Raw genomic sequence first — 13,056 nt, 5'->3', positions numbered from 1 at the left:
AATGGTCCAATCCATCAAGAAATTGGTACTCATGACAGTACTTGTACATTATTAACAAGCTATAAATAATATATTATTATCGGGAAAATAAAGCATTGATACCCATTTAGTTTCTTTATTGACCTTTTGTAATGCCACAGGATTTTTTTTTTTTTTTTTACTTATAATTACAACAAGGTCTAAATAAAACTTTATGCTTTCGTCAATGCTGCTTATCAAAATGATTGTATATATATAGGATCTGGATTTATTTATCAAACCCAAGATTTTAAAATTGAAAGTAGACCAACAAAGTTCACTAGAGTATATGTGATGCCGTCTACAGCCAATTCAATAATTGAAATGGTGCGATGAACTTGTAGTAATGCAAAAGTGATCACGAATAAGAAAAAAGCTACAAGAAACATAAACCCGTATATTTGTATTGGTGGTAAAATAACCAGTTGTTGAACGACAGAAGTATTCCCCGTACTCGTGGAGCCTTCAGTTTTTGTATTGTAGTGAGTTGTCGTGTTTGAAATCGTAATGGGAACATTAAGTGAGAATACTGTTCCAATGGCAACTGTATTACTCGTTGAGACTTGTGTTGATTTCTTGACCCAAGGTTTTGTCCATTTCGATGTTTTGCCGTGTTTTTCTACAGCAATGACATTTTGTTCTTTGTGGAAATATGTTTTAAGTTTGTAAATTCTGGATTTGAATCCCAGCTTTTGCTTTGCTTCGTTCATCGTCTTCATTTGAGTTGCGGGATAAGTTCCCGGAAGTGCTGTGTGTTGTATCATGAAAACAGAAAGAGGAAAAATAATAATTAAGCTCGTGTACTCCAACTTTGTCGGTGTAAATGTTGCGCTGTAATAATAATTTGTGGCGAAGTTGTTGATAAAAACTGTCAAGTCCCGGTATGAAGGGTCTGTACAGTCAATTAATTCTTTATTTCTACCATACCCGTGACAGAGGCAGTCAATTTATTCGCGTTCTTGACGGATTTTATTGAACTATTCAGGCTTTTATTCGATTTATTCCGGGATATTTAAACACTCCTTACTTTTGCAAATAAAGGATGTTGTAGTGTATTTTATAAAACAATGGATATAAAAGTCAGATTCAATAAGGTAGAGCACATAGTTAAGTGGTGGTGTATCATAAGTAGAAAATTTAAACACCTAAAATCAAAATTGTTAGTGGTTGATTTACATGTATTATACGTATTATTTTAGTTATTTTAACCGATGGCGACCTCCATTTGCATTTTGTTTAAAACAGTCGTATCCAATTTTAACCCACTTAAAGAGAACAAGCTACTTACGTTTCAATAAACACGAACAGAACACTGATAAAAAGAGCAGGTATACGGATAAATATTAAACTTACTTTAACAGACGTGGAAAGATTATAAACATTAGTTACTGCGGAAAAGCTTTAGCCAGTAACAAAGCAAGCTACATTTCATTATTTGCAGATACATACATCAAGGTTTATGATAAAAACAGAATATATTCGTGGGAAATAAGAAGGTCATGTCTGTAGTTGGAAAATAAAAAAATTAGAAAACCGGCTGTCATAAAAAGACTTTTATTCATAACCGGTCGTTAGGATTTATTTCAAGTAATGCCACCCTGTACAGATTTTTTGCAATAAAGATCAGCACCGTCTTTGACTTTGTGCGTTTTGGGCTCAAGGGACTTCATTTCATTCAAAATCGCTTTCCCCGGGATGACATTGTTGATAGATGTGGCATGCTCGGCACTCAGTACTTGTATCAAATCCACATTATTTTTTTATATATATTGAAAGTAAAGTTTTCAGTTGTCATTGTCAATATTTTTTTTTTTCTGTTTTTACCGAAGAGGCACACTGGTTAAGGCACTTACTTCAATAGTCTGCGCACATTTGATGCCGTTTGAAATGGTATAAAATTTGAACTCGAAATCCAAGAATAGCTCACACTTGCAAATTATGTTAAATACAAATATGTTATTTGTGAATGCAATTGACCATAGCTGAAGGTAATGGCTGAGATTATACTGTTGTGATAAGATTGTAAATAGCTGGGCTCGCACTATATACAGCTGATCCTCAGTAGAGGTTATAGTTTATTATCTTCCAGATTTGTATAATTTGACATTTCGATGTTATCAAAGCCACAGCAGTTGCAGTAACCATAGGTATCGTTGACTTTTGAGAAGGTTGGCTTTCACTATACTTCAATTGTAGCCAACTTCTAACACAGGATTTTCCATAGTCACATTTTGACAAAATTGGCCATAAAGGCAACAAATTTTTTTAACCTTCTGCCAAAAACCTAAATAACAAACATGCTTTTTGAAAAACCCAAGCATCACCACCACCGTGTGAGCGAATTCCAAGCTGTTGTGCTTGCAGGTTACGGAAGCAGTAACAGGTAAAGCACTACATGTGTTTCAAGGTGCTTTTTTCGTTTTAACTTTATTTTGTGTCAGACTTTATCCCATTTCAGAAGAAGACAATTTACCCAAGGCCTTGCTTCCTGTTGGAAACAAACCTGTCATTTCTTATACTTTAGAATGGCTTGAGAAGGCAGGCATTCATGGTAACAAAAACGATTCTTTTTTTCCCCCGTGTTTTCGTGAAAAAAATTTCACTCAACCCAAAAACTTTTTGATCAGATGTCATTGTTGTTATTCAAGCTATTGGTAATGCACCCCAAAAATTATCAGCTTACCTCAGAACTTACACCGGCAATGTTCACACCCAAGTTGTCAGCGTCGATGAAGATGATGAAACAGCTGATGCTTTAAGAGCCATTAAAGACAAAATCGACGTACGTATAATTATAAGCGTAGCAACCTAATTTGTAAAACTAAAAAACAATCACCCCACCAGAGAGACTTTATTGTCGTTCCTTGCGATCTTATTACCGAACTCAATCCTCGTGATTTTTTTGATGCTCATCGTGTATACGATCCCACTTTCAGTGCCTTATTCTACGAGCCCGGATCTACTGAAAGTGCCAGCAAAGACGACGGTATAATACAAAGCAGCGGTGAAAGTAAAATTTATTTATTGACTTATCATCATTAGATCTTTTACCTTATGTCGGTATCGACCCAACTCGTAATGCCTTAGTTTATAAAGCCATTCGTTCCGAAGATGACGATTTCTCTATGCGTATGTCCTTATTAAACAAGTAAGTTTAATACAAGGATTATAGAAGATGTTATCGCTAACCACAGGTCATAGATTTCCTCGCGTGAGAGTTCACACTGATTTGCAGGATGCTCATTTGTACATTTTTAAAAGATGGATCATCGACATGTTGGTAGAGAAGGAAAATATCACCAGCATTTCAAAGGATCTGATACCAATGTTGGTCAAATGTCAATACCAAAAGAAATTAGTGGAAAGGGAAGAAGTCAACAAATGTAAGTGTGCTTGCATAAAACAATAAACAGTCAATAACAGTATATATATATATATATATATATTTATAGACGCATCAACATACGAAAATTTGCTTGCTAATGCACTTTCTCTGTCTACAACACAATCCGCTGATTTGGATGACGAATTATTTATGAACGATCCTATTCACTCTAGTTTTAAAAGCCCCATCAAAACTTACGTCCACGTTTACCGCGGCGGTTTCTGTGGTCGTGGTAACACAACAGCAAGTTACAGTGAATTGAATCGTTATGTAAGTTACAAATACAGGTTTTCAGCATCCCTCCGTATTCACATGATAAGATAGGTTACAAAGCAGGGTACTTCGATCATTAATGTACCTTCTAGTGCAGAAGTCGCACCCAGAACTCAAGTTGGTAATGATTCAGTGATTGGTGAATATACTAAAATTGATGAAAGATCCTCTGTCAAGAAATCTTGTGTCGGTGCTCACTGTGTTATTGGCAAGAACGTAAAGATTGCTAATTCCGTCATTATGGACCACGTGGTTATTGGCGACAAGTGAGTCTATCCTCTAAAAAAAAGGGAGTGTACATGTAACATGTGGTTTAATTCTTTATAATTTCATTTTAGTGTTAAAATTGATGGCTGTATTATCTGTAATAATGCAAACATCCAAGAAAAGGCATATTTGAAGGACTGTGATGTTGCAGGCGGATATATCGTAGAAAAAGACAGTAAGGGTTTAAGATATGGACGAAACCTTTTTTTTTATTCTAACTTATTTTTGTCTTCACAGGTCAATTAAAGGGTGAAAAATTGGTTGCTTTTAGAGAGTCTATTTAATGTTGTGTAATAGTTTATTTTGGATCATATGAGAACCGTACAAATAAATACAGTGGCCGCAACGCCAATGATCGGTTATAGTTTCCAATGGGTGGGTTCGTGTTTTTTTTTTCTAAAAAAAAAAATTACTTGAATATTCCCAAGGGAATAATTTTTTTTACCACCTAATTTATGTTTTGTTTTTGTTTACATATGTCATGACTAAATGTGTATGATGTACTATGCATCCGTTCGACATCTCCGGATTAAATATACTAAGTTTTTTTTAGCATTAATGCGATAATAAAACTACAATTTATTACAAAATTGGGAGATCCGAACATGAAACGGTAGCTAATATTTACCTCTTTTATTACCACGATCACAAAGTGGCAAATTCAGTATATTTTGTCCTCAAAGGCTAAAAGTTTTCGCTTCTATCCCATGCTTAAAGGAGTTTCGATCTTATCGTGATAATTAATAAAATGCAACCGATGTACTTCGTAGTATCATTCGGGTCTTAATAGGTCCATTAACTGATATCCAATGAATTCGGACTCATTAATTCTTTTAGATAAAGAAGACGCAGAAATCATGCTTAAGTTTTGAAAAATGGAATAATTTACATACCTCCTTTTTTTTTTGTTATTAATGTTGGGAGATATATTATAATAAAAAAAGCTTACTATCGACCCTTAATACATGTAAGGGAAGTTTTACGATGCGAGATACTTGAAGCAAAAACAGTTTGGCGGTAGACGTCTTGACCAGAAATAGGGATACAGAAGACATTGATGCTCTTTTCCGCATCCGATCTGACTCCTAGAGATAAAATAGCTCTTATAGACTAGTTTAAGGGGGTGGAAATGCTTATGTTGTGACTTTACAAAACATCATGCTATGCCAGATTTACAAGCAGAAGCTAGCGCTTCTTCTTCTTCTTACAAAAAGGTGACCAAAAGGAGAGAAAATCAAACTTACTATGCAACAAAAAAATGGTTAATATCGCCAAAATTCGACTGCGCTGTTACTTATGTTGATGGATTATTTCTAAAATACAGCTTGTTTTATGATTTAAAACCCGCTTAAGCGTTAGGGTCGATGGAATATCGTTTAACTTGTTTAGTAATTTGAAAGGTGCACAAACAGACAAGTGTAACATTGTTCAACCTAAAATCGTGCTTGATTTCTCCCTCCTTTTTTCTCTTTTTTTTTTTTTTTTTTTTTTTTTTTTTTTTCTTTTGCATAAGGTAAACCGCTCCACTCGAATTTTCTTCTTCTTTATCTTCTCTCTCTCTTTTTTTCCCCAAAAAAAAAACATGTCTTCGAACAATATGATAACTTTAACTTCTGTCTCCAGTAAGTAGTTTCTTTGTTCTCATCATTCTCTTCGCGGAGAATATGATTGTAATAAAGTACAATCTTTTGACAAAAAAACTAGATTCAAGACTAGAACATTTCCGGACTCAACATGAACTCGCGCGTAATTTTTATGATGACTATGAATTCTGCCCTGTAAACTACATAGAGGAGGTATGAAGTTTTGTAAACTATCTTATGTTCGTAATAATAATAACCCCCCCTCCCACAAAAATAAGGTTACCGAACATCGGGAAAGAGTTCAAAAACGTACTTCGCCATACCCATCACCAAATCATTCCCCACCACCATCTTATTATATTGCACCTAACCATCATCGTCATCAAAATTCATCTCCAACAGCTATAAGTACAAGAGCAATCCCTATCATTGATCCAAGCAATATGACCCCTGTGTCCGTACCTGTGCATCAACAATACCCAGTGAAACCAAATACTCCATCAATGGCTCAATGGATTGCATACAAAAATACTAGCCCAACGAGCAGTAATAGCAGCATAAGTAGTATAAGTAGTAGCAGTAGTGGTAATAGTAGTGGCAACAACCACTGCTATAATTATTATTCTAGTAACAATTGTGCCATAAATTATAACCAACAGCCACCTCATTTTCAACAACAACAGCCTGTGATTCCAGTCGTTGCTCGGGGGATACCTATTATAGATCCTGCAACAAGACAAGCATTTCGTCAGCAACAACAAAGCCCAAATATACCTCCTGGATTCTATAACGTTTCAGTATGCTAAGGACATCAGCCGTTCTTTTTTTTTTTGTGTAGATCATCATCCTATAATACATTCTTAAATTATATTTTACTTGGTATATATTCGGTTTTATCATTTATTTGTAAATTTTTTTTCTGTTGTAACAAATATATACAATTATAAATCATTTCCTTTCTTTTTTTTTCTGGTAAAAAAGAAAATACCTTCCACCATCGTATCTAAAGCCTTCTAAGAATCGCTTTGATGACGTCTTGTGTATTACCCTAATTATGTGTGTTACAAACGTATCTTTTTATCTTTCATTGGCGTAAAATGACAAATGATATTTGTTATATCTTGTTACTAGCTGCACATTGGATTTTTTTTTATCGAAGTCAACGCCGGTTTGTTTATTGTTATATGCATTAATTGTTTATACACACAAAAACAAAAGGCACTGTGCATCCCTTTTTTTTTTTTTTTTTTTTTTTTTTTTGGCAATACCTACAAGCCAAATTTAAATCAGACGGGTATTTCATAATTCATCTAATTGAGTAGGAGGTATATTTTTAAAATTATGAACGTGTCTAAATGAAATTAAAACCTACCAAACTATGTTGAATATGTACGCACCTCCCCTCTAGAGAAATAAGACAATTCTAGGCCAATTCTTTCATTGTTTGAACCAACCCTTTACTATAGTATCAGATTTGTAATATAACCTATTTTATCTCTATACTTGCATACTTTTTTTATATAACGATATTCTGTTGTTCTAAGTTTGCATATCCGTACCAACTGAGTTTTTTTATAACAAGACACAAGTGGCACTTTAAGCGCGCACGGACCTAATTGTGCCGCTGTAGTACTGAACTTAGCAGACAGTGGCAAAATATGGAACTGAACCACATTTTGAAATTGTCTCCAAAAGATAATCTTAATAATAATAATCACAAAAGTGGGAATTGTGTGCTATGTTAACATAATAAAAAACTTAATTTGTTGTCAAAGAACGTGTTATTTTGTATGCAGACTAAATAAGAAGATTGTATTTCACTTACTATCGAGGCATTGCCCAAATATATTGGCATTCTCTCATTTATTATGTCATAACACTGCAAGGTTGTCGTTTCAACTTTTAATTCAAAAAACAAACAGTTTTTTGGTGGTCGTTTAATGGAAGGGAAGGTAACTTCTTATTATAAACAATATAATGTGACCCTCCAAATAGTTAATGATTAGACTTAACCATTATCAAAAGACTCTGACTTTATATAGAATAGTCTCTCTTTATATATATATATATATATATATTTGATTTATGTAGAATCTCCAGTTACATGTACCTGGAAAAAGACAATCAATATTCGCACCCCCCCCCCTCCCCCAGAAAAAGCACAGTCTACAAGTAAAGTCAAACAATTGCTGTAAGTTAGACGCTAATACAAATTAGAGTTAGTTACATTTATAATTATTTCATGTAACTATGCTAATAAGCTCAACCTTATTTACTTACCCAGAAATCGGAACTTTTTTAAACTATGATGTAGAACAATGTAAACTACGCGTTCAAACGCTTTTAATCCTTCTGGAAGATCTACTATTTTAGATGCAATAAATATATACGCGTATTTATTTTTATTTTTTACATTGAAGCGTTTTGTTTAGAAAAACAAATATTTAACAGATCTATGTAAAAAGGGTGTATATTTTTCTATCAATAATGTGGTAAAGAAAGATTCCATTAGGTGATAGTTAACGGTTTAAAAATTTGTATGATTTCAAGTCTTTGTTTCCAGTAATGAAAAGTCAGCAACAGAAAATTGTATGACAGTTTGTGATCTCATTGATTATTGTCGTAATTACCTCCAGTATTTAAAAACATCTCCGCTACATCGTTGTTACTGCAAGTACAATCACATAATTAAAAAGTATGTTAAAAAAAATTATACTTCATCTACCCGTAATAGGTATGACCGCATGCCACACAATAAAAAAAATGACCTTAGAGTCAAAGATATGCACTTATATTTTGTTGTCAAACAAATACATAGACTATTTCGTCATTAACAAAAAACTGCGTCTGTTATCACAATCAAGTTAGATATTATTTCTTCAGCAAAAAAACTGGTATAGATCGTAACGTTCATTCGATCAGACGCTCGTAAAATTTTCTAAGCATGTACGCAAAAATAGAATAGTAATGTCAGACAGATGACTAATATATGTCCTAATAAAAATTAGACAGCTGTACAAGGGACCATCTTTTAAGAGTATTCCCGCCGACTTTTCTCCCCGGTTTGTGCATCTTGTTTAAACAGAATTTATAAAAAAAAAATATAGAACATTCAAGATTTATCAGGATCACTTATCGAATTCTGTTTGTGTCACTCCTCATCATCGTCCTTGTGAAAATCAAACACCAAAGGAGAAAAAAAAGTTGCATTTATGGTAACAGCATAAATACAAGAGATATGATTTTTCCTATCTTCTTCAGCGCTCGATAAAATTATCATTTGTATCACCTCGAAAAGTCAGTTTAGAGATTTCCCACCCATTCCGAAATAGTAAAGTCATAAAAATTCATTTTCTAATCTGAAAGCCTTATTATTCATCGAATGAGTTATAATTGGGTGTTTTGAAGTGACACAAAAGTGATTGGTCAAAAGCTTCGACTTCCCCAATTCCAGTAAAAAAAAGCATTCATCGGATATACCTAGTTCATATTTTAAGATACAGCCACCAAGTGATATATATGATGGAAGAGAAGTAAGGTTAAAAAACAAAGACATAAAACTGAAACGAAACAGCTGTATTCATTTAAAGCGTTACGGTATCTTCAAGTCAATTTAGATAGTAATCAGAAACACAGATAGGTTAATTATAAGCATCTGCATTTGTATTTCTAAGTATAATCGTTTAGGATGTTGTTTAGTTCCTTTATTGACTCGACCTGTCAAAACACAAACTCGCCTATTAAACTCATTAAACTCATGCACACATTATGTACCACTTAATTAAGGGCCACCGTAGTATTAGTAATAAATATCGATACCGACCCCATATATGCCTATAGAATAACATTTCTTACTAATCTCATGTTACATGCATGTCAAATTGATACATATATGGAACCAACATGATTTATGACGCCATGTTTTTTGAACGAGAAAAAAGAGTTACCGCAGAAAATATTCTATGACCAAGACGTATGTCTTCACCCTTTGAAGATAGCAGAAAAGATAATAAAGATAGAGGCGAGTACATAGATAGGAATTTTCTGACATGCGACCTATTAAGTGATAACATGACTAGATTTAAGTATTGCTGTAAAAAAATTCTCTCACATTTCTTAATCAGTCATTCGAGTGTCACCATTTCTTTTTTTTTCCTTTTTAAGAGAGAGTATTTCGCACGATATACCCTATGAAATAGTTTGTGGCAGGCAATGATTTGTAAGAACGAGTCCCCTGGGAAGGTCCGCTGGTACAAGTATCTTTTGAATGCTAACCTCACCCCTTTCCTCTGCGGGGTTGCCCTATTATATCTTGTCCAGTTTCCCCATATATGTTTTACTTTATAAATGTTTGTAAAATAGATGAAACAATTCAAAAAAGGATGAAATCTAGTAGGGGAATACATTCCGGATCGAATGAAACTAAGTTTATATAATTTTGATTATTACAAAGTTGAGATATTCATATGGGCCATCCGGATCAGCCCAAGCATATCTAGTCGTTCTTTCAAATCAACATATTTTTACCGTTTTGCTGGTCTGAGGCTAGTAATGACAAATTGTTGTTTATCGGTCTCTTACTACTCGTCCAACGATAGTTCTCCCACTAAACCTCCTTTGTGGAAACTAATTGTATTCTTATTGGTCTTGATTTGTCACTTCCTGGTACATACGAAAAAAAAAAAAGCTTATTGAATATATAAAAGGTTTGCCCTTTTCAATCACTTTGTTATCTTCTTTTCTTCTTTTTTATTTTATTAACTAAATTAACTCCAAACACTTTACTCTTTAAAAATGTCTACTGCTAAAGAAATGAAAACTGTCACTGCCTCTACGATCGAGAAGTACCATCCTTTTGATCAACTTTCCGGTGATGAAATCATTGAAGTTGCTACCATTACCCGCCAATCTAAGCCCGATGTTGATTTCGTTTTCAACACCATCACTCTTAAGGAACCCAAGAAGGATTTAATGCTTTCTTATCTCGGATGGGATACATCCAGACCTCGTGTGACCAAGATTGAGCGTGAAGCTCTTGTGGTTGCTTTGGAAAAGAAGACCATGAAGTGTTATGAAGGTATTGTTTCATTGACTTCTCGTACTCTCAAGACATGGAAGTACATTCCCGATGTCCAACCTATTTTGACTATGGATGAAATGTTTGACGTTGAACAACTTGTGATGAAGGATGAAAAGGTGCGTCGTGAGTGTCTTGAACTTGGTATTACCGATATGTCTCAAGTATTTTCTGATCCTTGGGCTATCGCTCGTCATGTTGCTCATCCCGGCCGTGAGAAGCGTATGATGCAAGCTCTCATGTACATGCGTACTTGTGAGGATGACAATCAATATGCTCATCCTTTGGATTTCGTTCCTATTGTCGGTATGTGAATTACTCCCAATTTTTTTTTTTAAATTTTCTCTAATTTTGTATTCCCTTACTTCATTAGATCTTGGTCGTATGGAAGTGATTTCAATCGAACGTATTGCACCCAGAGATTCCAAGTTTACTCGTCCTACAATTCCCCAAGAAAACCATAACTTTTTGCCTGAATTCATCGGAGAAGAAAATTACCGTAAGGATCTTAAGCCTATTCTTATCCAACAACCTCAAGGTGTCTCTTTCACCGTCAAGGGTAGTGAAATTGACTGGCAAAAGTGGAACATGCGCATTTCTATGAACTATCGTGAAGGTCTTGTCATTCATAATGTCAGCTACCAAGATGGTGCCGAGAAGCGTCCTCTTTTCTACCGTATCTCTCTTTCCGAAATGGTTGTCCCTTATGCTGACCCTTCTGCTCCTCATTACCGTAAGCATGCTTTTGATGTCGGAGAGTATGGTTTAGGTCTTTGTACCAACAGTTTGTCTTTGGGATGTGATTGTCTTGGTTCTATCTACTATTTTGATGCTAACTTCAATGATCATGAGGGTAAGCCTTTCCACGTTCCTAGTGCTATTTGCTTGCACGAAGAAGATTATGGTATTTTGATGAAGCATACCGATTACCGTAACGGTCGTGCTCATACCATCAGATCAAGAAGATTGGTAGTTTCTCAAATTGTTACTGGTAAGTTTTTTAAATCGTGTGTGTGATTTTATGAGAGTGCGGTTTACTCATGGTTTTGTTTGAAAAAAATAGTTGCCAACTACGATTATGGTCTTTACTACTACTTTTACCAAGATGGTACATTTGAGTATGAGGTAAAGGCTACTGGTGAGCTTAACACTCATGTTTTGGCTGAAGATGAAACCACTGGTGGCTTCGGTACAATTGTTGCACCTCAAATCAACGCACAATATCATCAACATTTCTTCACCATGCGTATCGATCCCATGATTGATGGTCAACAAAACTCTATTCAACAGGTTGATACCTACTCTTTGGACTACCCTACTGGTCACCCCAAGAACCTTACTGGTAACGGTTTCACTAGTAAATATACCATTCTCAAAGATACCAAGGAAGGTCAAGCCACTGCCAATTATGATACTTCCAGATTCTGGAAGATCGTTAACCAAGACAAGATTCATCCTTATGCCAAAACTCCTATGGGTTGGAAGATTTCTTCTGGTCACACTGCTCCTTTATATGCTAAGCATGATTCACTTGTTGGTAAGTCCAATGACTTTTTTTATACATAAACACCTGTTCTAATGATTTTTTTTTCGTTTATAGCTGAACGTGCAGGATTTGCCAAGAAGACATTGTGGGTCACACCTTATAACGAAGACCAAATGTTTGCTGGTGGATTCTACTGTAACCAATCTGCTGGCGATGACACTGTTGAAAGATGGGCAAATGATAAGGTGCAAGATATTGAACAAAAGGATATCGTCTTGTGGTACACCTTTGGTATTACTCATTTACCCAGAGTGGAAGATTTCCCCATCATGCCTGTTGAATATTGTGGTTTCACTATGAAGCCTTGCAACTTCTTTATGCGTAACCCTGCCTTGGATGTCCCCCCTACCAACAAAAAAATCAACCATTCCGTTCTTGCTAGTGCTGAAAAGAAGGACAACTGTTGTTCAAACAAGCTTTAAAATACTTTTTTTTTGCTGAGCAAAAAAAAACCAAATCCACTGTACAATATACACACACAATTATCCCATTTACATTTTATATAACAATAAAATAATTCTTACTGTTTAAAGAAAAAGAAATTAATATATTTCGCAAAATACTTGATAAATACTGGGAATGTGGATATGGTTTTAGATCTTTCATTAATTAATTGTATATTGAAATTACAGTGTTGTTACTTCAAATTCAGACAAATGCAAATTATTTTTGGACAAACTTTTATTTGTTTTCAGACAGGCTTATAATTGTTTTCAGACAAACAGAAATATATTTCGGACAGTCGTAAAAAGATTTTCAGACAAATGTAAAAGATAATCAGACAAGATATCCATCCCAGTCAATACAATCTTTTGTGTCGATAATGTTACAAAGAATTTAAAGAGGACATCAAATTATTTTCTACCAACACTTCACGATTTAAGTGAGAAAAAGGTTCCTACACTTG

General features: G+C 34.6%; 4 protein-coding genes across 4 annotated transcripts; 3 read left to right on the top strand and 1 right to left on the bottom strand.

The window, feature by feature from the left end:
• Positions 1-80: 80 nt before the first annotated feature.
• On the bottom strand, positions 81-1,258 carry EV154DRAFT_515130 (uncharacterized protein). The gene is made up of 2 exons (XM_051602224.1): positions 1,238-1,258; positions 81-1,163 (listed from the first exon to the last, which is right to left on the bottom strand). Exon 2 carries the CDS (start codon positions 780-782, stop codon positions 255-257), a length of 528 nt encoding a protein of 175 aa, XP_051455710.1. The 5' UTR covers positions 783-1,163; positions 1,238-1,258; the 3' UTR covers positions 81-254.
• Positions 1,259-2,315: 1,057 nt separating this feature from the next.
• EV154DRAFT_565538 (nucleotide-diphospho-sugar transferase) lies at positions 2,316-4,227 on the top strand (the record flags this gene model as incomplete). Its single annotated transcript, XM_051605907.1, has 10 exons — positions 2,316-2,401; positions 2,460-2,569; positions 2,646-2,800; positions 2,863-3,004; positions 3,061-3,166; positions 3,220-3,401; positions 3,471-3,673; positions 3,728-3,942; positions 4,015-4,118; positions 4,181-4,227. 10 exons carry the CDS (start codon positions 2,316-2,318, stop codon positions 4,225-4,227), a joined length of 1,350 nt encoding a protein of 449 aa, XP_051455709.1.
• A 1,212-nt stretch (positions 4,228-5,439) lies between these two features.
• On the top strand, positions 5,440-6,500 carry EV154DRAFT_515117 (uncharacterized protein). The gene is made up of 3 exons (XM_051602223.1): positions 5,440-5,565; positions 5,648-5,739; positions 5,805-6,500. Exons 1-3 carry the CDS (start codon positions 5,526-5,528, stop codon positions 6,330-6,332), a joined length of 660 nt encoding a protein of 219 aa, XP_051455708.1. The 5' UTR covers positions 5,440-5,525; the 3' UTR covers positions 6,333-6,500.
• A 3,777-nt stretch (positions 6,501-10,277) lies between these two features.
• EV154DRAFT_515113 (copper amine oxidase) lies at positions 10,278-12,687 on the top strand. Its single transcript, XM_051602222.1, has 4 exons — positions 10,278-10,909; positions 10,977-11,594; positions 11,667-12,140; positions 12,204-12,687. The coding sequence occupies exons 1-4, from the start codon at positions 10,321-10,323 to the stop codon at positions 12,569-12,571; spliced, it is 2,049 nt and encodes a 682-aa protein (XP_051455707.1). The 5' UTR covers positions 10,278-10,320; the 3' UTR covers positions 12,572-12,687.
• The last annotated feature ends 369 nt before the right edge of the window (positions 12,688-13,056 follow it).

Source organism: Mucor mucedo (assembly GCF_025094135.1).
Source record: "Mucor mucedo strain NRRL 3635 chromosome Unknown EV154scaffold_72, whole genome shotgun sequence".
NCBI lineage: Eukaryota > Fungi > Mucoromycota > Mucoromycetes > Mucorales > Mucoraceae > Mucor > Mucor mucedo.
The sequence above is the reverse complement of the archived record's forward strand: the minus strand, read 5'-3'. Positions and strand labels throughout refer to the sequence as shown.

What these genes read in the sequence shown, in the direction of transcription:
- EV154DRAFT_515130 (XM_051602224.1), bottom strand. Translation starts at nt 782, where the DNA reads ATGATACAACACACAGCACTTCCGGGAACTTATCCCGCAACTCAAATG.
- EV154DRAFT_515113 (XM_051602222.1), top strand. Translation starts at nt 10,321, where the DNA reads ATGTCTACTGCTAAAGAAATGAAAACTGTCACTGCCTCTACGATCGAG. An exon ending in GGATTTCGTTCCTATTGTCG is followed by an intron (nt 10,910 to 10,976) that starts GTATGTGAATTA and finishes TTACTTCATTAG; the next exon opens with ATCTTGGTCGTATGGAAGTG. An exon ending in AGTTTCTCAAATTGTTACTG is followed by an intron (nt 11,595 to 11,666) that starts GTAAGTTTTTTA and finishes TGAAAAAAATAG; the next exon opens with TTGCCAACTACGATTATGGT.
- EV154DRAFT_515117 (XM_051602223.1), top strand. Translation starts at nt 5,526, where the DNA reads ATGTCTTCGAACAATATGATAACTTTAACTTCTGTCTCCA. An exon ending in AACTTTAACTTCTGTCTCCA is followed by an intron (nt 5,566 to 5,647) that starts GTAAGTAGTTTC and finishes CAAAAAAACTAG; the next exon opens with ATTCAAGACTAGAACATTTC. An exon ending in CTGTAAACTACATAGAGGAG is followed by an intron (nt 5,740 to 5,804) that starts GTATGAAGTTTT and finishes CACAAAAATAAG; the next exon opens with GTTACCGAACATCGGGAAAG.